The sequence below is a fragment of the Ascaphus truei genome, chromosome 10, assembly GCF_040206685.1.
Source record: "Ascaphus truei isolate aAscTru1 chromosome 10, aAscTru1.hap1, whole genome shotgun sequence".
Classification (NCBI taxonomy): Eukaryota; Metazoa; Chordata; class Amphibia; order Anura; family Ascaphidae; genus Ascaphus; species Ascaphus truei.
In genome coordinates, this window is record NC_134492.1 from 2377301 (window position 1) to 2389548 (window position 12248).

The 12248-nt window shown below is 44.0% G+C and overlaps 1 protein-coding gene across 3 annotated transcripts in view; it reads right to left on the reverse strand.

Moving 5' to 3' along the window:
- Window positions 1–1605: 1605 nt before the first annotated feature.
- The window catches only part of LRRC8D (leucine rich repeat containing 8 VRAC subunit D), a 41380-nt gene continuing 30737 nt past the window's right edge, over window positions 1606–12248 (reverse strand). For all 3 annotated transcript variants that reach the window (XM_075615572.1, XM_075615574.1, XM_075615575.1), the window contains exon 2: window positions 1606–4467. In XM_075615572.1, coding sequence (XP_075471687.1) covers window positions 1889–4465 — 2577 coding nt within the window. In that variant the 5' untranslated portion in view covers window positions 4466–4467 and the 3' untranslated portion in view covers window positions 1606–1888. The remainder of the gene's footprint in view (window positions 4468–12248) is intronic.

Consider the following 12248-nt stretch of genomic DNA (forward strand, 5'->3'; position numbering starts at 1 on the left):
TAGTTTAACGTTCTATTTTGGAAAACAAATATTTGGGCGAATTTCTTTTTAACGGGAGGCGTACTGTACCATATTTGTTGGTATTTTCCTCGGCAGCATATACCTGCATGTCCTAAGGGTATCACTCCAACAAGATAGTTACAGTGACCTCCATGTGGCACAAAATGGTAAACAATGCTCAACTGTTAACCCAGCTCCAAAAGTAGCAAGAAAATCCAACCACAGATCTTAGCCAATGGTCTGCCCAGTAATGTGAGCAATGAGAGCCGGATTAGGATGGGCCACGGATTTAAACGTCCCTGCCAATTTGTCTAATGATCTAGGAAACTGAAAAGCTTCCCTACAAAACACACCATTTTGCAATGGATTACACGCTCTAGAACTATAACTAAAGGGATATATATCCTTAAAAAATGAGAACACTTAAAATATTAATTTATAACAAATATATAAAAAAGTAGTAAATATAAATGTGCAGCACACGCAATGCATTGGATTGATCACCAAAAACAATGACAAGAAACCCGGAATGGTGCGTTTATATGACATGGGACGGCATGCTTACAAAGAGCGAGATCTGGATTGGTATGCCTGGAAGTATGTAATATGCACACAAGCGCTATAATTCCAAACAAATTCTACATTAAATCATTCAGGATAAACTACATCTGGAAAATTGACTGATCTAATGCATTACGTTTGCAAGATACGTCCTGTATTTCTGGGACATTTGAGAGAATTATATATGAGCTCCATCTAGCAGGGTTCAGACCTTTTTATGGGGATATTAGTGTTTATTTACTTCCTAAATTGTGCGTGCTGCACATTCATATTTACTTATTTATTACAATACATTTATATTTTAATACTTCTAGCTCAGTGGTCTCCAAAATTTAGTGAGAGGGACGGACACATTGTATATTCTACACATTTTCGCGGGCCAAAGAAAAAAAAATCTTTTTATAATTTTTTATATATTTTATAAATGAACGAATAAGTTTTATTTGGATCTTTTTGGGGTATTCAACATGATATGATTCAGAAAAAAAGAGAAATGTGACAATTACAAAGAAAGGATGCCGTGCTTACACTGAGAAATGATATAGATATATAGATATCTATATATATATATATATATAGATATCTATATATCTATATATATCAAAATTCCTTACCAGGCAGACCAGGAGATCCAGAACCATAAAGCAAGAAAAGACAGCATTCATAGTAAAGTCCAAAAGGTGTATTTAAACAGGCACAATCAACCGACGCTTCGGTCCTAACAACAGTACCTCTCTCAAGGGAGTGCTTGAGTGATGAGCACTCCCTTGAGAGGGGTCCTATTGTTAGGACCGAAGCGTCGGTTGATTGTGCCTGTTTAAATACACCTTTTGGACTTTTCTACGAGTGCTGTCTCTTTTCTTGCTGTGTGGTTTTGGATCTCCTGGTCTGCCTGGTAAGGAATTTTGTTACATATCCTTTCCTATGGGATAAGCACCTACCTTAAATACGTGTGTGTGTGTGTGTCTTCCAATTTAGGGGGCAGGGGACGCAATGTATTTTTGGCCCCATTTCACATTATCTCCAAAAGGTGTTCACATAACATTTTGAAATCCGGATGGTTTTGTTCTCTAGATCAGTGATGTGCAATGTTTTTTTTTTTTTTTAACAGAACCCTTTAGTTAAATTCTGCAGAACCCCAACCGTCTCCCATAGCAAGTCTGAGATCAGATGCATTGTAAGGAACCCCAACCCCCTCTCAGCACGTCCGAGATCAGATGCATTGTAAATGCTTCTGTGTTTGGTACAGTTTTCAAATGACCTGAAAATAGTACCAAACTCTTTAGGAATGCCCGGGGAACCCAGGCTGAAAAACACTGATCTAGATCTATATTCCATTAGCAAATGGGGTATTTGTATCTTGATTCAATGCTTCCTTCACTTCAGAAGGTAAAGCATCAAATAGATGATCTTCCACAATCAGTCCACTTTTCTTCAGAAGGCGACACTGAATGATTTGGGATGGCAAGCGGTCTAAACAGTTTCCCTTTAGCTCCAGATGTGTCAGCTGCAGTAGATGCCCAATCTTTTCAGAGATGGAAATGATACAGTTTTGTCCCAAGCACAAAGTTCTTAATTTAATGCATTTGAATAAAGTATTTGGCAAGATATCCACTTTATTCCCAGTAATAAACAGGTGCTGAAGATTTTGAAGCAATCCAACTTCAAGAGGAATTGCAGAGATGCAGTTGTAGCCAACATCTAAGCATCTAAGTTTCTGTAAGTGGAACAGAGCTGCAGGAAGGGACTCAAGTTTGTTGTTGGATAAATAAAGTGACTCCAGATTCTTTACTTGGGAGATGGATTGGGGAATGTTCACGATTTTATTGTGCCACAACTTTAAACAAGTCAGTCTTTTTAAGTGTTGAAAACTGATGACTTCTTCTATTGTACGTATGCTATTTGATTTCAAATCCAGTTCCTGTAGGTTGGAGAGGCTGAATATAGCATGTGGGATTCGCTCCAGTTCGCAGTTGTGGAGTTCCAACTCTGCTACATTCATCATTTTCTTAAGGCTGTTTAGTACAACAAGTTTGGTGCCATCATTGTGGATGACTAGTTTTGTTAGATGCGGTGCCACGTCTGTGATGTTAGATGGGATTTTGGTCAAATTGCTCTTCATATAGAGAATCTTTAAGTGTCGCAATTCTCTCAGAGACTCGAGTCCAATCATCTTATTGTTTTCAGAGTTCAAATTTCCCATTAAGTAAAGTTCACGCAGATTTCTCAGCAAATAGACCCAGGCAGGAATTTCAGCCACGTCCGTGAATTTCACATGAAGGCACTTTAAATTGTCTCTTAGGAAGCTGAAGGCCGTATGCTCAACTTTTGCTGGGCAGTGGTAGAGATGGAGTTCTTGAAGTGTGGTAACTTGAGAAATCTTAGCTGAAATTTTAGCTTCAGGAATCAGTTCAAGTCTTAGGACTTCTAGATCAGTTAGCTCAAAAACAGCATCAGGAACTCCAGAAAGCATGAACAGGTGCAGCTCCTGCTTATCCTGCGCATTCCGAGCGAGATGCTGTCTGAGTTTTTCAAATGTCCATTCGTGATTCAAACTAATTGCACGCAATTTGTTTTCACTAACCTCGGACAAGAAAACGCCAAACCGTTTGGAGTATAACTGATCGTACTGATCTACCATGTGTAGAAGGAACGCAAAATCATTTTTTACATCCGGAATGTCACTGAAACTGCTCTCCTCTCTGACTTTTTCAAAGGAATATTCTTTTAGTGGTCTTCTAAATAGCCAAAACAAAGTATACAAGCAGACAAGACCATAAACACAAATTAGAGCAATATAGCTGATAAGAAGCTTCTTTAGCATAAACGCCATGTTATGTGTGCATTCAAATTCCCGATAGCCGGTAAGATGCTCCACGTTTGGTTTGCAGACATGTTTGAAGCTTATTGCAGTTACAAATGTTAAGGTGTAGCAGAGAATGAAAATAAACTTTACCGTCTTGATAACGGTTTGGACAACATAGAGTTTATAAATGAAGTCACTGTCTTCTATATGGGTACGGAATTTTCTAACCTTCTCAAAAAGGGCTTTGGCCTGTTCCCCATCCTTTTTATCTAAAATAGTCATCCCCGGCACCTCCACCACAGGCCTGTCTGCTGAAAACCTCAGCCCAGACTTGTGTATCATTGGAGTACTAGGACTATGGCTTCCTTCCTCACTACTGTTGGAGAGGTGCTTACGGAAAGCCTGTGCACCCGTTATCCTCTGCTTATTCTCCTCAGAGTCTTCGCATGCGGTCTCAGATAGTGCTTTTGTCGTCCATGGAGATTCAAAGCATTTCCCAAGAATAGACACAAAATGTTCAATTTTTGAGCAAGTCTTTGGATATTTGAACCAGAAGTTGCTGCTCACCATTAGAATGATTGTATGGATAAGGGCAAGGTAAGGGAAATATTTGGAGTACCATGGGAGTGCCACATGATAGCACATTTGGTTGATGAATACGTACTGCTGATAATCCAGATTTGTTTTTCTCCCTCCAGGATCTCTTTCCTCTTTCTTAAACTGTTTTTCTGGGGAAGTACTGGGATTAATCTGTGAATCCGTTGCACTTGTGAAAGGTGTTTCTGGAAACTCTGGAGTTATAGCAGACAAAGTCATTTGCCACTTTTCTTTGCCTTGAGTGGTAGTCTCTTCAAGTTTTGAAGAAACATGTGGATTGTTGTCTCTTGATGTGATTGTTGGATTCTTTGAAATTACAGCCGATTCCAACACTGGTAAGCAAACAACCTGATCTTTGGTGAGCTGCATGGTGCCAGCAAAGATGGCAACCATCAGCATAACAGCAGCCAAGTAATCCATAAATACATCCCACCATGGCTTCAGAATACGATATGTAGGCTGTATGTCATTAAGTGATGCAACTTCTGAAAGGGTGAACATTCCTAAAAAAAGAAAGAAAAAAAAAAAGAATAGTTATCTTACAGGCAGGTAAATAATGCAAGTTACATCAGAACCTGTGTATACATCGATATGCCCACATTGTAGCTACAAAGAGAACCACCATCAGTGTTTCTCTTCTATTACCGACTGAAAACATTAGGGAATGGAGAATCTTACATTTTGGTATCTGCTGGGTAACAGGGCAGAAATTAATAGAGGCACGAGGTTTACAAAGCCATGTAAATACTATATTACATATATAATGAACAAACCTATTGGTCATCAAAAAAAGATGGAAACCGGTGTAGAAGGAACACTGTTTTAGAAGCAATATGGTTATTTACATAATTACATAGTAGATGGAGGTGAAGGGGGGGGGGGGGGGGGACTTGCGTCCATCAAGTTCAACCTATGCTAAATTTAGACGACAGATACTTTATGCTATATCCGTACTTGCAGTATATTGATCCAGAGGAAGGCAAACAAAAAAACCCCAGTGACATATCATCCAGTGATATCTCATAAGGGGAATAATAAATTCCTTTCTGACCCCAAATAATGGCAACCAGGTTACTCCCTGGATCAACATCCTTCCCATGTTTACTTATTTGGTATATCCCTGTATACCTTTCCTTTCTAAAAAGAATGTCCAACCTTTTTTTGAAGATATCTATTGTATCTGCCATCACAGTCTCCATGGGTAATGAATTCCACATTGTAACTGCCCTTACTGTAAAGAACCATTTCCTTTGTTGTTGGTGAGATCTCCTTTCCTCAAATCTTAAGGGATGGCCCCGAGTCCTTTGTACTTCCCTTGGGATGAATAGTTCTTTTGAAAGTTCCTTGTATTGTCCCCAAATATATTTGTATATAGTTATCATATCCCCTTTTAGACGCCTCTTTTCTAATGTAAATAAATCTAATTTAGTTAGCCTCTCAAATTAGATTGTCCATCCCCTTTATTATTTTGGCGGCTCTTCTCTGCACTCTCTCTAGTTCCATAATGTCTTTTCTTAGGAGTGGTGCCCAAAATTGTACTCCATACTCAAGGTGCGGTCTTACCAATGCTTTGTAAAGGGGCATAATTATGTTCCCTTCCCTTCCATCCATTGCAGTTTAATGCAAGATAAGATCTTGTTTGTCTTTGCAGCTACTGCATGACTTTGGGCACTATTGCTAAGCCTGCTTTCTACAAGCACTCCTAAATCCTTCAAGGATTCTCCTAATTTATACCCATTTAATTTGTAAATTGCCTGTTTATTCTGTTTTTTAAACCTCATCTGCCATTTACCTGCCCACGTTTCCAGTCTCTCCAAGTCCTTCTGGAGAGAAATTACATCCTGCTCTGATTCTACTACCTTACACAATTTAATGTCATCAGCAAAGATGGAGACTTTGCTCTCTATGCCAAACTCAAGGTCATTAATAAACAAGTTAAAAAGCAGGGGACACTGATCCTTGAGGTAAGCCACTCACAACTTTAGCCCAACCTGAAAAAGTTCCATTTATGACAACCCTCTGTTTGTCTATCCATCAGTTTTCAATCCAGATGCAAATATTTTTACTGAGTTCAATTTGCTTTATTTTATACACCAACCTTGTGTGGAACCGTATCAAAAGCCTTTGCAAAATCTAACTAGACCACATCAACTGCATTACCCTGATCTAAAGTCTTAGTTACCTCCTCAAAGAAACAAATAAAGTTAGTTTAGTACGACCTATCCTTCATAAATCCATGCTGACTATTAGTAATAATTTTGGTTTTCCCATTAGTGATCCCTGAATATTATCCCATATTAAACCTTCAATCACCACTATTTATGACAGGCTTACAGATCTGAAATTCCCCGGTAGTGATCTAGCTCCCTTTTTAAATATAGGCACCAAGTCTGTTTTACACCAATCTGTGGTACTGAGTCTGTGGAAATGGAGTCCTTAAAGCTGCAGTTCAGTCAATATCCTGCATGTGTGTTTTTTTTAATAAATCAGTTCTGTAGTAAGAAAAAATACTTTTAGCATTTTCTGTTTTTAAAAAAACAACTTTGAAAGACCAATTTTCTTGTATTCTATTTTAACAGCCATTTGCTAAGGCACTGCCCCTTCTTGTCCTGTCACAAGCTCTGGCACACCCCTTTGTCAGCCCTGCCCTCCCTCTAGCACTTGTCAATGCAGCAGTGCTCATGAATATTCATGAGCTTCCACTGCCAGTCAAGCAGATTATAAACAAATGCCAGCTTTTAATATGTCACCAAATTTCGACCTATCAATACATGGAAAACGAATTGAGCTGCAGCTATACTGTTCTTTAGGTAATTAGAGATTGCACACATAAAACTATTGAAGTAAAAAAATAAATGTAAAAAAAAAAAAAAAAAAAAAGACTGAACTGCAGCTTTAAATATTAAAGGGACTCCTTTTCCTAAATATTACTTTTGTCTGAAGCGCTTCTTCCCTTTATGTGTTATTTGTATTATTTGTTATTTATATGATTGTCACGTGTATTACTGCTGTGAAGCGCTATGTACATTAATGGCGCTATATAAATAAAGATATACATACAAATGTAATGATTTGGCTATTACTGAACTTAACTCCTTAACAACTCTTGGATGTATGCCATCAGGGCCAGGTGCCTTACTTTAATTTTATCAAGTCGTCTATAAACTTCTTCCTCAGTTAACCAATAGTTCTGGCTAGGCAAAAATGAAGCAAGGGATAGGGTTTACCATACTTAGTTAAGTTATGGTGGGTAAAAAAAAAAGTGACAAAAACCCTCCACAGCAAAGCATATAGCAAATGGAAATATTACTGTATGCTCATGTGCATGTCTTAGACAGGTCTGCAACCCCGCCTTTCACCATTATCACCCAGCACACAGCATCTGTCATCAGCGCGGCTATAGTTTCCCCCTCCGCATGCGCGCTGATGCGTGCGGAGGCTGAGAAACTTGGAACAGACAGGGAAGTTTGAAATTTGCCGCTCGGGGAAGCGGAGGAGCGGTCACGTGACCGCTCCCATTGGATGGGTGCGGGGGACTAGCCCTGCCTCCCGACACTCCTCCGCTCCGCCTCGCCCCCAGAGCGCGCTCACTGCCTCAGCTGCAAGGACAGAAAAAAGCCCAATTTTCAGCAGGGGAGGCAGAGCAGGAGCGCGGCTCAGCGAGCTTCCAATTACTATGTCCCAGGCCTAATGCGTTTCACGCTACAATTGCGCTTTGTCAGAGAGTTCTGAGTTTTACTGGAATGATGCATCACTCAGACCATATGAACTGATCCTAAAATAAACTCAGGGAGAACTGAAACTTTCCCTACATACTTGTTAAGAAACTAGAGAATTTGACATCTTGGTTAAAGGAGGAAATAGGTTTAACCCCCCTCCCTCCATGCTCTGGGACATTTACCAAGCCTGCTAAGCTATAAGGCACGTTTTATAATCTAATGAAGGGAAAATGTGGCCACACGTGCAGTGGAACCCACTGTATGCGACAGTGTGCATGCGTACAGAGTACAGAATAGGTATCACAATAACCACTATACGACAGTGTGCATGCGTACAGAGTACAGAATAGGTATCACAATAACCACTATACGACAGTGTGCATGCGTACAGAGTACAGAATAGGTATCACAATAACCACTATACGACAGTGTGCATGCGTACAGAGTACAGAATAGGTATCACAATAACCACTATACGACAGTGTGCATGCGTACAGAGTACAGAATAGGTATCACAATAACCACTATACGACAGTGTGCATGCGTACAGAGTACAGAATAGGTATCACAGTAACCACTATACGACAGTGTGCATGCGTACAGAGTACAGAATAGGTATCACAGTAACCATTGTATGCGACAGTGTGCATGCGTACAGAGTACAGAATAGGTATCACAGTAACCATTGTATGCGACAGTGTGCATGCGAACAGAGTACAGAAAAGGTATCACAGTAACCATTGTATGCGACAGTGTGCATGCGTACAGAGTACAGAATAGGTATCACAATAACCACTGTATACGACACTGCGAATGTCACAAGTTTAATCTTAAAAAAACCACATGTGGTTGTGGTGATACTGGGTGCGGTTTCTTTTTAAAATGATTCTGTTAAGCTAGTTGTGCTGCAAATGAAATGTCAGCAATTTATGAATGTCGCCTCCTAAGTATGGAAGCCCCCTGGTGTTAGTTGCCCCCATTCTAGAGTCAGCTGCTTACAACTCTTGTTCTTTGTGCTTTAGGTCAGGGGTGCGCGAACTGGGGGGCACAAGATTTTTTTTGGGGGGGGCGGCGCTTAGAGGCCCAGCGCTCTTCCCCAAAGCATTTAAATTAAATGCCGGGGGAGCACATGCGAGGCCTCTAAATTCCTTTACCGTGTTTCCAGCGGCTTCTGGCAACACGTCGCCATGGCAATGTGGCATCAGGGTCACATGACGTCAGAAATGCCGGAGACAAGGTTGGGGGGGGGGGGGGGGGGGAGAAGGGGAGTGGAGGGGCGAGCAGGCAGGGGGGGGCAGAGAGGAAAAAAAAAAAAAAAAAAGATTGTGCAGCCCTGCTTTAGGTAAGAAACTCTCTCTGGAGCAGGTATTTATTAGGTACTAGCTGATATACCCGGCGTTGCCCGGAGGCAGGGAGGGGGGGGCGTGAAAGGCAGGGGGGGGCGTGAAAGGCAGGTTGGGGGGGCGTGAAAGGCAGGGGGGCGGGGGCGTGAAAGGCAGGGGGGCGGCGTGAAAGGCAGGGGGGGGCAGGGGCGTGAAAGGCAGGGGGGCGTGAAAGGCAAGGGGGGCGGGGGCGTGAAAGGCAGGGGGGGGCGGCGTGAAAGGCAGGGGGGGCGGGGGCGTGAAAGGCAGGGGGGGCGACACACACACACAGTGTCCCACACACAGTGACACACACGTCACCTAGAGCGACACACATGCGACACCTACCTCTACTTCCGGGCACCGCCATATTCTCACTCGGCGCCGCGAGGGAGGAAGGGGGTCCTTCCGGGCGCCGCCATCTTAAGCGCCGCGAAGCAGATGCAGCCTGCCTGGCCACTGCCTGTTCCCCCGCCGGGGAGGGAGATGAGCGGAGCGCCGGGAGGGAGGGAGAGGTGAGCGGAGCGCCGGGAGGGATGGAGAAGTGAGCGGAGCGCCGGGAGGGAGGGAGAGGTGAGCGGAGCGCCGGGAGGGAGAGGTGAGCGGAGCGCCAGGAGGGAGCAAGAGGTGAGCGGAGCGCCGGGAGGGAGAGGTGAGCGGAGCGCCGGGAGGGAGAGGTGAGCGGAGCACCGGGAGAGGTGAGCGGAGCGCCGGGGAGGGAGAGGTGAGCGGAGCGCCGGGAGGGAGAGGTGAGCGGAGCACCGGGAGGGAGAGGTGAGCGGAGCACCGGGAGGGAGAGGAGAGCGGAGCACCGGGAGGGAGGGAGAGGTGAGCGGAGCACCGGGAGGGAGGGAGAGGTGAGCGGAGCACCGGGAGGGAGAGGTGAGCGCCGGGAGGGAGAGATGAGCGCCGGGAGGGAGAGATGAGCGCCGGGAGGGAGAGATGAGCGCCGGGAGGGAGAGATGAGCGCCGGGAGGGAGAGATGAGCGCCGGGAGGGAGAGATGAGCGCCGGGAGGGAGAGATGAGCGCCGGGAGGGAGAGATGAGCGCCGGGAGGGAGAGATGAGCGCCGGGAGGGAGAGATGAGCGCCGGGAGGGAGAGATGAGCGCCGGGAGGGAGAGATGAGCGCCGGGAGGGAGAGATGAGCGCCGGGAGGGAGAGATGAGCGCCGGGAGGGAGAGATGAGCGCCGGGAGGGAGAGATGAGCGCCGGGAGGGAGAGATGAGCGCCGGGAGGGAGAGATGAGCGCCGGGAGGGAGAGATGAGCGCCGGGAGGGAGAGATGAGCGCCGGGAGGGAGAGATGAGCGCCGGGAGGGAGAGATGAGCGCCGGGAGGGAGAGATGAGCGCCGGGAGGGAGAGATGAGCGCCGGGAGGGAGAGATGAGCGCCGGGAGGGAGAGGTGTGTGTGTGTGTGTGTGTGTGGCGCCGAGGGGGAAGAGAGTGGCAGTTGGGTGACGTCAGACCCACCAATCTGATTGGCCAGAGGCTTAGGACCAATCAGATTCACCGCAGATAGCACTAACCATTCGATTTTATATATTAAGATTTAAAAGTTACTGTGGTTGCATTGCATAAAGTAATTGTGAAAACACACTTGATATTTCCTAGTTAGATGTTATGCTCACCTAAGCCCCCACTTTCCTCTGTTCGTGGCAATTAAATAGTGAAAATCATATTTGTAGCCGTTTCCATAAACATTTACAAAACCGCACAGAATTGAACTGCCATCATTGCTTTCAGATAAAGGCTGCAAAAACAGGCTGTGTTTTATATCACTGAAAATACCACTGAAATAATGTAACGGGGTAGTTACGGGTAGAAGGCCAGGGCCGTATATGGTACGAGTCCTATTTCATTGTGAGCAGATCCAAAATGTCAATGGATTTGTCAACTTTGTGAACAAAAGCAGCATTGTTCCAACGCCAATAATACACTCACTGTTCTGCAATGTGAAAAAACGAGGTGTGTCTTCCGTTAATTAAAAAAAAAGTACGGCCAATCTTTCTGACATACCATCCAACAGAAAGGGTGCAATTTGTCCTACGTACATTTATGTTGCATAATCATTAACAGATCCTTTTGCAAAAGGTAGATTACATTGCACTGAATTATAATACAATAATAAGAAGATCAACATTAACCAGTCCGTGACCTGTTTAAAAGGTTTAAATCCATGCAAGATCACACAAAGTGCCGTCCTGTCCCCGTAACGTACACATGTTGGGCTGGGAGCCGAGGAAACATCCAACTGAAGCAAAAACATCCAACTGAAGCAAACTATACCAAGGATCTCAATCACTACAGATGCCTGCGGGACATGTGCACAAGGCAAACAAGACAAGCAAAAGCACAATATTACTCTGACAATCTCCACCAGAACACATCAAACCCAGCTAACTTCTGGAAGGTTATCAACAATATATTCCAGCCTCCTAACCATCAACAACCAAGTAATATCACTAAGGGGATATTACTCTGACAAACCCCACTGACATTGCAAATGCATTCAATGACTACTTTGTGGGATGTGCTACTAACTTATTAGCGAACCGCAGCACAAACCCCAAACATGAATCTCATTCTGAGAGTATCCCTACAGTCCCACCCCCTCCCAACACTGCCCACAATTTTCAAATTTGGCCCAGTATCCGAAGAGGAGATTACACAAGCGCTCCTCAAATTAAAACTAAGCAACTAATATGGACCTGACTTACTGCAATCTAAGTTCCTAACACTTGGTGCCCCAGCCATTGCCAAACCAATTGCTTCCATAGTCAACTCTATCCTATCTGCAGGCCATATCCCTAAGATCTGGAAAACTGCCAGAGTTGTCCCAATCTTCAAAAGTGGGGACAAAAACACTGTCTCAAAATACAGGCCAATCTCTCTTCTCCCAACCCAATACTATCCAAAGTCATGGGAAAATGTGTCCACTCCCAATGAAGCAATTACTATACCAAGACAAATTTCCTTAGCCAATTCCAATATGGCTTTTGCCCCCAAACACTCCACCATAACAACCTTGCTAAAAGTTTGCAATGAGACCCAGTGTGGGATGGAACGGGGACAACTCACTGGTGCAATATTCCTAGATTTTGCAACGGCTTTTGATACTGTTGATCATGCTATCATGCTTAACAAACTCCAGTGCTCTGGAATAGGGAAGCATGCTTTAAACTTGTTTCAGTCCTACCCATCAGT